Source organism: Seriola aureovittata, chromosome 5 (genome assembly GCF_021018895.1).
Source record: "Seriola aureovittata isolate HTS-2021-v1 ecotype China chromosome 5, ASM2101889v1, whole genome shotgun sequence".
NCBI lineage: Eukaryota > Metazoa > Chordata > Actinopteri > Carangiformes > Carangidae > Seriola > Seriola aureovittata.
In genome coordinates, this window is record NC_079368.1 from 12,032,512 (window position 1) to 12,045,627 (window position 13,116).

At 42.8% G+C, this 13,116-nt stretch overlaps 1 protein-coding gene across 3 annotated transcripts in view; it reads left to right on the forward strand.

Annotated features, from left to right (window-relative positions):
- Window positions 1–13,116, forward strand: part of fam172a (family with sequence similarity 172 member A) — a 160,544-nt gene that overhangs the window by 62,632 nt on the left and 84,796 nt on the right. For all 3 annotated transcript variants that reach the window (XM_056376415.1, XM_056376416.1, XM_056376414.1), the window contains exon 8: window positions 9,911–10,030. In XM_056376415.1, the coding sequence (XP_056232390.1) occupies window positions 9,911–10,030 (120 nt within the window). The remainder of the gene's footprint in view (window positions 1–9,910; window positions 10,031–13,116) is intronic.

A 13,116-nucleotide genomic window follows, 5' to 3' on the forward strand; every position in this document is an offset into this window, starting at 1 on the left:
GGCTACTTTCAGCATCATAATGCACCATGTCACAAGGCAAAAGTCATCTCAAAGTGGTTTCATGAGCGTGACAATGAGTTCAGTGTAGTTCATTGGCCTCCTCAGTCACGTGATAGATGGTAAAATGGGAGATCGGCAGAATGACTCTGCAGCAGACAAATTTTCAGAAGTTATGTGATGCAATTATTTCAACATGGAGCAGAATCTCAAAGCAACGTTTCCAACATTTTGTAAATCCATGCCATTTAGAACTGAGACTGTTTTGAGAGCAAAGGGAGGCCCCACTCAGTATTAGTGTTGTGTTGTGTGTGTTGTGAGTTAGTGTATATATATCTTCTTCTCTCCCCCCCTCCTCTTGCCTTTAATCTTTACCACTCAGTAATGATAGCAGTGTGAGATCATTAATACTGTCCCAACCAAGGTTTCCCCATCCTATGAGGAAGCATGCAGTATTGTTCACATCTTGATATTGGGCTCTGCTGGACAGGGTGCAGATGCATTGAGACAAGGGCAGTATGCAGCAGTGGTGTGTCTTTTTGAGACCATAGGCTTTCAAAAATACTGCACAGTTAAACAGTCTTGACTTTTCACAACTCTGTGAGATGGAAGTTAGGACAGTCAACATAATGAGCCCAGTGCTGTGTCAAGTCACATTTATTTCTTGTATACATATTCTTAAAGCTAGCACATTGATAATTGATTTAGTGATCATACCAGTGCAGTATTCTGTTATGGCATTTAAAAAAAGAATACAAAATTGCTTTCTATGTCAATTTTTTTTTTTTCCAAACCAGCAGGCTAATACACAATTATCCTCATTAACCAGAAAAACAGGGGTCATGTAGAAGGTTTAGATTTTCCAGCCAAATACACTTGTCCTTAGATGCAGGGATTGCAAGACTCAGGATAAAGATTAATGAGTTAGCAGACTGGCTCTGTGTTGGTGCCCCTTGAATTTTGACCTTTGACCCAGAAGTCAGCAGGATGTTAGCGTGTATGACCTCGCCTCTATCATCCACACCTCCTCCTGCACTGCGCTACTCTCCACTGCTCTGCCTCTGTCCGTCCCAGAGTAAGCTGTCACACGCACACACATGCACGTAAACACAAATGCAGATATGTGAAGGTGCACACATACCGGCAGACAAAAGAGTAAAGGAGGTGGAAAAAGAACTAAGGTTTTGACATTGGTGTGTGTGTGTGTGTGTGTGTGTGTGTGTGTGTGTGTGTGTGTGTGTGTGTGTGCGCGTGTGTGCATGCGTGCGTGTGTCTTTCTCCTTCACCTCTGTTAGTCGGGGTGGGTGGTGGATCAAATCAAACCTCTTTAGCAGGGCTGTTTTCATTTTTTTTAACAGCACCCACATAAGACACGTGCACTCACACACAGACGCGCGTGCACACACACACACACACACACACACACACACACAAACCTTTTTATTCACTACACCTCTCACTCTAACTCCCGCTGAGCTGCCAGACCACCTGCACACAGCCATTCAAAAACACACACTGAAATATATACCCCCACTCCTCGTATTATAATGACATCCAACGTTCCACAAAAAAAAACACTATAACACTATAAGCTTGAATTAACACCTGTCTTGCTCTGTATTTATAACTATGCGCCACACAATATTATATTGTACATTTTCTATTGTACTGCGTTGACTCACAGTGACACGCACATAACCCACCCAGCCCACTGATAGAGTTGAGTCGATTAATATGCTTCCTTACACACATTAATAAGCTCTTAACTGCTTTTAGGATTCTTACTTTTTAGCCTCGGGTTCATAGTGTTCAACCTCTCAACCTTATCTAATCCCTCTCCTCTCCTCTCTTCTCCTCCAGATCACACACCACTGGGCCATTTTTAGGGGGGATGTTGGTTGAGGAGGGGGAGAGAAAGAGAGAGAACAGAAGGAGGGATGGAAGGATAGAAAGTCTGATCGGAGGGATGCTGATGAGGATAGTGGAAGGGTTGTGGGGGGGTGCTTTCTTAGCACTTTGCCATATAGAAGTTTGGGAGTTCACTTTACTCTGAATTTTAGCAGTAATCCAGTTAGCTATTTTCTGTCAGCCAAGCGGAGGAATGGCAGGAACAAAAGGCACATTCATGGGCTTAAGAAGCTTCCAAAGAGTTCACCCAAGGCTGGCTGGCTGGGATTAGGCCAGCAGGCCCTGGAAAGAAGAAGGGAAAAAAAAAGAGCAAGGGGGACAAAAAACAGAGCTTCGCCTTTTTTTAAGCACCACTTATTTTTATAAATGACTGGAATACTTTTCTCTCTTTCTCTCTTAGTTTTTTTTTAATGCTTTTCCTTTTAACATCTCACATTGTACGTTTCTTAAATGTTCAGAGAGGGAGATAGACTGAGAGGCCCTCACTCCAACAGCATTTTGAAGTAGCAGATTGAGGCAGTTTCTTCTGTTCTTTTTCTTCCACTATATTCAGCTTCAGTGCAACTTCAAGAATGAGAGATCTATATGACTGAGAGTGGAGGACGTTGAATGCTTTTCACTGTGACATCTCGCTGCTTTTCTCTACAATTATTCATTTGGCACAATCAAACCACAATGGAGGAAACATTTTGGGGCTCTTCAGTGTGCTAGAATTACCACTGGATGCATTGTTTAATTCCTTTATGTTAAACTATTTTTACCCCTCACTCTGGTTAGAGTTGATGTCAGACCCTCTCTTCATGTTGGGAAATAAGACTCATTTATTTTCTTTATTCTTTTTTGATTCTGCTGTAGTTTTTCTGTCTTCAGTGCAGACGCAGGACTCTTTGGAGTACTGTGGTCTTGGTGACATATGAGGCAAAACAGGGGGTCTTGTACAGTCTCACACTGATCCGACTCTTGTGGACTGTACAGAGTGTGTTTCCTAAAGGAAGGCACATCCATTATTTAGCTCCTGCCTCTCCAAGACCCATTATTCCCAGCTGCAGCTGTCCACAGGGGCCAGCTGAGATCCTTGTCCTTGTCTGTGCTTAGCAGATGATGTCCTGTATCCCCATGTTAAACCTGTTCTACAAAACCTCCTCAGGACTCACAAACGTACATGCACACACACCTATACACACAAGGAAACTTGATTATCAACATTAAGACATGGACACACAAGCACACACACAGGTAATTGTATTCGACATGGCGCTACAGTGTTTCTCTATGGGACTGGGTTTTTGCTCTTTGTCACCTTCACCCCTTTGCCCCAATCTGTGGCCCACAAGCAATTATACAGACAGGGTTTATTTGACCTTTGGCCTGTGGTCGTGCCAAAAGGTAAGGCTCAGCATTTCCAAGGACAGGTAGGGACTTGATTAACCTCTGAACTTGGTCAGAGGAACGGTCAATGACCAGGGCTAGAAGGCAGCTCACCTGCTTGCTGCAGAGAGCAAATTGGCTAGATGCCATCTCTGTATTTTAGTGTGTCTCTCTGCGAGTGTAGTAGAGAAAAAGCTTTGACCTGTGCGCATGTGTATCTGTCTTTATGAGCTTAGTTTTCATGTCTAAAGCCACAGTACAAGTACACTGTGTTGTGTGGAGTGTTTTAATTTCAGGTTTATCTCCATGTGTTTGAATTAAGTGAGTGCATTTGATTTCTCAAAGTTTCAAAGGGGAGCGAGTCTGTTCAATGTTGTGCTTGTTAGCGTGTGCGAGCGATATGTGTTAATGTGTAGTACATAACATCTGTGTGTGTACGCATACCTGTGTGTTTGTGTATTTGCTCAAGGCAGAACCAGTGTAGCTGGTCTCAGATCCCTGCTCCCAATCTTCTAGTCAGGTCAACCATCAAACACATCCATCCTGCCCTCCCTCGCACCTCCCCACCCACTGAGCCCCCCCCCCCCCCAGCCCCTCTCTCTATCTTTCTCTCTCTCTCTCCCTCCTCTCCCTTTTCTCTCTGCACACAACCCTGGTGTGGATACAGGCTGACCCGAATAAAGACATACACAGACACACACACACCCACACACATACACGAACACACACAGAGCACCTCAGGGTCATACTGGAACAAACACAGCCTTGTCTGCCTGCCCGCTCTCCTTTGCCTTATGTCAATTAATGGCTCGCAGTAATTTCACCTGACAATCCGGGCGGCAGCGCGAGGCTAGCCGAGATGTCACAGCGATGACCTTTCTGGCCCGCAGCCGCTCTTTTCTAATAAAGAATCTCACAAACCCACAGCAACTTCCTTTGTACTTTGTTAATGAGTTATTGATTTGAAACAATGCCCTGGCAAATATTGTCAGAGCGGACTGACCCCACCAAGGTCATGCTATTTTATTGTATACAGTCTGAGCACGCTAATCTGCACGTAGGATGACATGTATGCTATAGTTTTTCTCCTTTCTCTGGCAACATCTCTCTCTTTCTCACTCTCTTTCTCACTCGCTGTCTCGCTCCTAATACCGTATATCCCCTCATTGCAAAGTTGAATAGCACACCTACACATACATTATCTCTCTCTCTCTCTCTCTCTCTCTCACACACACATACACACACACACACACACACACATACACACGTGCAGTTTCCCCCCTTTTGTTAGTCTCGCACACGTTTTTCACCTCATTCTCCCTTTTCTCTGTCTCTTTCTCACATCATTATATTCCCAACTCTCCATAGGTACCCTACCTGCTAATTACCCACAATGCCACAGTCATTATTTTCCCATCTCTGCCGCTAATTTGCACTATACCTTCCATTCACCCACACTCTAGTAGACCCATCAGCTCCCAGACAGCTTCTAGCTAACTTCAGCTCTCTGTCTGCCTTAAAAGCCAGTAAAGGAAGAAACAAAGACAGGAAAGGAAGGAAAAAAGGGAAGGAGATGGCGAAGGAGTACACATCCCAGACATTGATTAGAATGCAATTGCAAACAGGTGTCGTTGAGGTCCACTTTTTAATTGTGTGCACAGAGACTTGTACGCAATCACGCAGACACAAACACAGACTAACTCACTCTAATAATCTCTTCGCTAATACTAGACTTGTAATTACATACAGTGCTTATTTGATATTTAATCATTAGGCCAAATGAAAACAATCCTGTTCGCTACTGATCAGGATATATTTAAGTGTATAATGATTGGAGTTCAGTTTACGCAGTGTGTGGCCTGAGAGCAGGAGGGGACGGAGAGATTGAGAGAGATCGGTCGGTCAGTCAGTCAGAGGTTTTGTGTGTGTGTGTGTGTGTGTGTGTGTGCGTGCGTGCGTGCGTGTATGAATGAGAGAGAGCGAGAGAGAGAGAGAGCTCCTGTGTAATTTGAGTAATTTGTTTCTACCTCTTCCTTTGCAGGAAGGAACTCTGGGATACTTTTGTTGTGTGGTGTGTTGTGTTTGTATTAGTCTTGATTCTACTTCAGCTCTCACTTCTAACACCTTGAAATACTTATTGACATTTTTGCAAGATTGGAGCCAGCACTACCCAGGCACAAGAGTCCAAACCCAATGAAGTCGTTTAGGCATCCCGTGACACTGTCCTGACACTTCTGGCCACCATTGAAAGGTTTCTGAGTGTAAAAAGTATAATGGCTTTTATCCACTAGATTCCATCCGGTCCACACTGCTCACCGACTCCCGACTAGAAATCCCAGCTCCCTCAGAAGTTTTCTGAAGTCGTGTGTGTTTTGGATGACTGAGGAGGAGGAGCAGAAGGGAGGAGCAGGGAGGTCTGCAGTGGTTGTTTGTCAGAGTGCGTTGATGTTGTTAGATTCATTGTTTCCTGTGTTGGTCAGACACTGGGTTTGTGTTGGCGTTGGGGCTGTTATTCTGGCTGCTCTCCTCCGCTCTCCTCTCTCTGCTTCTCATTACAGTGAATAAACACAGGGCAAGTATTGGACCGGACAACTTCTGAAGAAACAAGGGAATGTGTGTGTGTGTGTGTGTGTGTGTGTGTGTGTGTGTGTGTGTGTGTGTGTATTCGAGTTGCAATCTGTGTGCATGCAGCACTGGAGTATGCCTGTTTACGTGCATGTTCAAGGGTGCATGCAAGAGTGTGCGTTGTTATTGTGTAATGTAAGTAAAGGAAAGAGCTAAATTGAACAAATTCTTGAAACTAGACAATGGGAAGGCAAACCCATTCAACAGTTGGAACCACTTATGGACTGAAAGTGGGGTAGATAGTCATGCACAAGCAGGTTGCCTTGCAGTTTTAATTGTGACGTAAATTATAACATATAATCAGCCTTCTGTTGATTGGGAGGAAGCAGGAACTTGCCTGAAACCACATTTTGGTTCATTAAATCACTGTAACCTTTAGAGATGTGTAAAAACTCAATGTATACACAGACAGGTGACAAATTAAAGGAAAAACCAACATGAAGTGTCTTAAGGTGTTGGGCCACCACCAGCCACCGGAACAGCTCCAATGCAGGATGAACACCATTCTTCCAAAAGATATTGCCTCATTCGTTCTTTTGATGATGATGGTGGTGGAGAGCGCTGTCATAAACACATCGGTCCAAAATCTCCCACAGGTGTTAAACTGGGTTGAGATCTGGTGACTGCGAAGGCCATAACGTATGATTGACAGCATTTTCATACTCATCAAACCATTCAGTGAACCCATTGAGGGCATTGTCATCCTGTTTCTCCATTTTTTCTGGGTTTTCCTTTGATTTGTCACCAGTCTGTATATTGAGTATATAGCCCTTACACAGTATATTGCTCAAAGACTTGTTTGGCAGCATCCTCGCTGTACTGACTGAGCTGTCCAATCACTGAGTATATATCACTTTAATCACAAGCTGTGTGATGGAAGTACTTACACAAGATTGTACTATAGGGAGCTGTCTGCACTAGAGGTCATGATGACTGACAATAAATGCACATTAGTCCTATTTGCATGCATGAAGTGTGTGTGTAGGTGTGTGTGTGTAGCTGTAGGTGTGTGCATGTGTGGCAACATGTTCGCGAATTCCAACTCAGAGCTAAGAGAACCTGTCAAACTCATGGACTCATGGACTGCTGTCTATTTCCGCAAGTCACACACACGCACACTGTTTATACTGTATACCCCCCACGTATGGCTTGTTCTCTCTCCTTCACTCTCCTCCTCATGCTCTCTATCTATCCGTCCATCTCCTTTTCTCTGGCTCTCACACCATTTTTATTTCTTTTTGATAATAGTTAGCTGTCAGCATCTGGAGACTGTCTGGTCCTGCAGCTGCCTAGGGAGCAGATTTATACTTTATATTCTCTGCAGGGACAGTATGGATCACTATGTATGTAAACACACACAAACAGTACACACCCTCAAATGTCCCTTGACAGTCATGGCTGAAGGATGTTGGCAACAGGTGTGCAGTTGGGATACAATTCTGACAGTGCTGGCAGATGCACTCACAACATACACACACACACATACACACGTACACACCCACGTGCACTAACACAAATACACACAAACAAACTGGGGGGGAAACAGTGGAAAATAAATAAATAAGCTACGATACTGTGTGAGAGCTAGTGACAGGAAGCCAGTCTCACAGGGCGGTGTGCTCCACTGCAGCTAATTAACCCCAGGAAATAATTGCTACAATATGCAAATGCTGTTTAGATAATTCACTACACTGCCATGCCAGGTAGTCAGTCACTCTGTCGCCTGACACTGAGGGTGTAGGCAAAGATTGTGTGTTGTTGTGTGTGTGTGTGTGTTTGTGTCTGAGGTTGGGTGATGGAGTCAGGACCACGGGGGCAGTCATTTGCCATCATGAAGACATCAAACACACAATATGTTTCTTGAAATTATTACTATTACACATAGTCTAGCAATAAAGAACATCATTCATGTTGTATTCACATGGACGGAAAAGTAATATTTTCTCAGTTATCAGTCATTGCCACATTTTTCCCGCAGTTAGTTGATATCAGCAATTTTGGAAGTTTTGATTATGTAAATGTCACTCACTCAGTCACTCACACACGCACGCACGCATGCACGCATAAAGATGTAATGTCCTGTACAGTGGCATACCCTGCCTAATGTGTCCTTGTCAGAGATTGTCACTAAAGGGTGGGTGGAGAGGTGGACAAAGCAGGAGAAGGAGTGTGAAGAAAAACAGGTGGAATCAGCAGAGGAGAAAAGGAAGGTAGGAGAGAGGAAAGGAGTGAGGGAGGTAGGGAGGGATGGTAGGAGGAATGGGGGGGGGGCTAATGAAATGGGCTTCATAAGGGGGGTGACATGGCGGAGGAGAGAGGTAGACTTCAAAGGACTTTGATGCCACAGCCTTTCAGACTGACAACTCTGCTTCAGCCAGCCCCTGCATACATACACACACACAGACACACACACACACACACACACACACACACACACACACACACACACACACACACGAGCGCATGCACATCACTGATGGCAGAAGGGCAGGGCAGAGTTGCCTGCTCTTGCATCACACTCTGTGAATGGAGGTGGGTGCTGACACTACAACCCCCTCATGCTAATCTAGCAGTAAACACAAACACTCTGACAGGTTAATTTACCTCTAGACCAACACAGCAACAAAAACACACATCAGCACATCATCAAATAGTACAAGCACACACAGACTTGCACACGAACTTGTACACACAGATGCGTGCAAGTGAAAACATCTCATCACATCACAAGCTGCCTTACTTTATTCTAAAAGTAAAGTTTAAACCATATTTTCTGTATCGTGTGTGTGTCTCTACACTTTCTCCTCAGTTGCCACGTTCATCAGAGCGAATGTTGAAGTAATTATCTTTCTGTGATAATATACTATCTCACTTTGGAAAATGCAAACACATTTATGCAAGCTAACAGGATAGTCTCTTAAGACGCCTCCTCTGTCCTTTACCTCATATCACTAATTATTTGTTTTGCCATCACATGGAAGAGTTTGACACTCAATTAACAGATGAGGTTACATTCTCTATAGGCCATGTGTTTGTTTATTTCGAGACATTCTTTTTTTTAAATATATATATACATCTGTATGCTAATTAAGAGAAGTGTGTGTGTGTGTGTATATCATGTTTGCATTCAGTGCGGCACTATCTTAAATACAGTGTGGTGTTGCGATCTAGGTGTTTCTACTCAATGCTCAATGCTCCATGTGTAGTGTAATTTCTTGTGGGAATGTATTGTGGATTTCTATTGTGAACCAGACAGTTTGATAGGAAATCAAAGCCTAAAATCAATGTCACAAGTTCATTATCGGATGCCCTTTTCTCGCCTGTACTTTTACTATTGTTCTTTCTGGCCCTGGATAAATGCTTACATCTCTGGTTGATTTAACATGTCTTATAGTTACATGTGTGTGTCCTGCACATGTGTGTGTATGACTGTGTACATGCAGATAAGAATAAGAACATATGTAGGTATATTTATTTGTGATTGTGTGCATGGTTGTGACACTGTACCTGAGTGTGTGTGTATTTTGTATATCTCCTCATTGTTGTTTTTTCCTTTGACCTTCCCCTAGTGTCTTCCCATTATGCCTCTACTGGCGCATAGATGGGCCATTGATTCAGCAACAGGGTACAAATTAAGATTTAAACGTTACGTCACCGAGGCTATTGAATTTTACATTTAGGGCATTTGCAATATGCAAGACTTATTGATTTGCTGAAGTGTGGCTCTTTATAGAAATCACCTCAGGCCACCGCCACTTTTTTGTTTCTCTTTTATTACCTCTCTCTTTTTGGCTGGCCCTAAGGTGCCAGTTTTGATGCTGTATCATTACATTTCTGAGAATCTGACATTTCTATTGATGTTTCAGTCTCATTGGCTGGACACCTTAAATGTTTCTTAATTCCGCAGCCGTGCTTGTCAGAGTTTGTTGACAGAGTTCAAGCTCATAAGGTTTCCCTTAGTCTGTTTGGTTATGGATCTAACATTGGAGTGGCTTTTTTTTTTCTGTTGCAGGAAAATGGTTCCTCCGAGGAACACGTGCTTTATGTGTGGGACCACTTTGTGTCCAAAGCCGCAGCCAAGAATGTCTTCATCATGGCCCACAGCTATGGAGGGCTGTCTTTCGTTGAGCTGGTGAGTGTTTTAGTTTTCCACTTATCCTTCCTACCTCCCACTGACATAAAGACACACTGAGACGCACAATACACTCCTGTCAGCACAATCACTCTCAGACATGTTCATGCTGGAAAATCTGCATATTCCATCTCTTATACAGACTAACATTGAAGTTTGCAATGCTACAGTACATACGGGACTAACACCCATACATGCACACAAACATATCAGTATGTAAAAACCTACATATTCTCAAACTTAGACTCACATATATACAAACATGCACCGGTCACCTCGGGGAGACGGGCAGAAGAGTGATACTGTGTGAAACATGGTGGAACAATTAAAAATAAATAGTATTTAGTTTTCTTTGAAAAAGTACTGCTTCTGTAAACAATCTGGTTCATCCTTGTCCTTGGGCGCTATCCACCTCCTCTACACACCAAGAACACAGGGAAAAGAGGGGAAAGTAGAAGGCTGTATAGCTAAATCTAGGGATGGCAATACAACAACAGTAGTACTGTTAAAGCAGATCTGCTGCATAGCATGCAGATCTCCCTGCCTTAAGAGAGACAGAGGATAGGTTGAAAGATGGTGGGAGGGAAGTGGATTTGAAGGAATTAATGGTGCACAGGGGAGGGTGAAAATAAAAGTTTGGCCAGCCTCTTGGCTTTATAACTGCACCCTTGAGCTACATGGGCCTACAGTGTGTCTTTTGCGGGTTATATGAAGGCTTCTGAGGTTAATGCTTTATTTTCTAGTCTTTGGTTTGCTGTGGTGTCCTACTGGGACCCTGCATCACATATTGATCATCACTTTCACGTCTGTTAGTGTTTCAGTGACTACAGTTAGCTAATAATAAAGCTTCAGTGTGCAGATAGCCAATACCATCACGGTGAGTTATCCTTACTCCTAGTAGCATCTAGGAGTCATGTTTGACGGTGGGGAAGTTTATGTTTGTACCCTGCCAGCTTGCTACTTGCTGCTTGATTTATCATCCAGTCTAATATATATACACCAGTGGCATATAAACCAATGCAAACTGTACTGTACTGTGTCGTTAATGTGCTTCAAAAGGGATAAAGTGTCACTCTGGCTTTGAGTGCTTTTTCTTCCAATCTGTTAAATCCTAATCCAAAGATCACGATACAGAAACTATAAATTGAGCACACATAAATAATATTTAAGTTGTAAAGATTTAAGGTTCTGGGATGTGATGTTTAAGGTACGGAGATTGTTTACAGATAATATGAAGTTTAAAAAATATTTACTTCATGTTATAAATGTTTTTTGTTTTTGCAATATTTTGAACTAATTGTTTTCTGATAACCTGGATTTGCTTTACCACTGAAAAGGCAATATCTGCATGTGCTATTTTGGACTCATATTTCTAAAAAAAGATTTCATTTTGCAGTCAAGTATAAAAAATTAGGCATTTTCTCATGTTAATTCCAGCATAGCTCTCTGCGGCCAAATAAAATAAACAAAGCAACCAAAAGTCTGTTTTGCTATTTCTAATTTTAAAGCTTTGTGGTTTCTGAAATCCCAACAATCACTTGTATGTAGCTTACATGGCTCAGTGCCAAGCTTACAACATGCTGTGCTAGCTGTGTTAGCATTTAAAATACAGTTAGTGCAAAGGACTACCCTGTATTAAGCTCTGCTAGCTAACACACTGTGCTAGTTGTGTTCGCAAGTCTCTCTATGATCTGAGAGCTGCGTTATGTTGCCAGTCTGCTGGTTTCTTGATCTCAAGGATTTAGCTAGATTCACCACATCCCATATTATTTAGGACATACAGTATCTCTCCTCTCTTCTTAGGCAGGGGAGGAGGAGAGAGGCGGCACAATGAGGATACGGCTAGTGGGGGATTAAAGGTGGGCACTTGTCCCACTGGTGTTTTCAGGAATATTTTATTTTCTTTCTTTTTCTTTCACCTACTCTTTTTTTGTTTAGTATTTTGTAATTTTAATTTGGCTGCTAAATATTCATGCAGTGTTTTGTCCGTGACAGCCTCACAATCTCCTGGGCTTTCTCACAGTGTGACGAAGACTAGCTATTCTCTCTATTTGTATCTTTCTGTCTCTCTGTGTTTCCTTCAGTCAGACTGTGTGTGTGTGTGTGTGTGTGTGTGTATTCGTTCGTGTGTGTGTGTGTGTGTGTGTGTGTGTGTGCCTGTGTGTGTGTGTGTGTGCGTGTGTAAAGGCCTCGATGACGTTCTAACTTCTTTCTTTTATGTGATGTCCTTGTCATGTGAAAACCCTCTTAAAAACACTATACAGTATGTGCATATATAGCAGATTCAGTATGGTGAAGATAACATCAAAACAGAGACTTGAAAGATCCTTGTGTTCACTTTAAGTGACAGGGTGTTCGAATACGCCATTGTCAGGTTTCCCTCGAGGCCATACCAGCTTCTGTTGTCTATCAGTGTCGAAACTCCTTCACCTGTTCCAACCTGACACGAACACAAACACATAGTATATACCACATTCATTGTTTTTTATCAGCTACCATCAATTGTTTACCTGTATCAATCAAATAATTTGTTAGAAGAGAGAAGTCTGTGTTCAATTCAATCAAGCATGCATGCATCATATTTAAAATCTCAGTTTTTTCTCTTTGCACTATAGTTCATATAAAGCATTCTATGAGGCTCCACTTGAGGCTGTTTGGCTTTTTATCCAAATGCACTCAAACTTCTTCCCACTTGCAGACATGCACTTTACAGGAGTACCATATAAATATACACATGGGATTTAAAGCCGCCACTGTACTGTACATTTCTTACTTGTTATTGCTGTATTTTTGCACTCCCTCACACAAAGGCATGCGCACACTCATGCACATACGAGCACACACACATACACACACATTCATACACACACACATCGTCTACTTAATTGAGGAGAAAGTGGTCCAGCGGGACAGGACTGGAGGTGTGTGCGCATGAGCAGGCGAGTGGAGAGTGGAGCCTTGCGGGATGAACCGTTTGACACATGAGAAGACCCAGAGAAAACAAGCTGTCTGTGGGTTAATTACTACTCCCCTTTGCAGTTAATAAATACATTTCTGATCAAGCACATCAAAAAGGCCCGCCATTA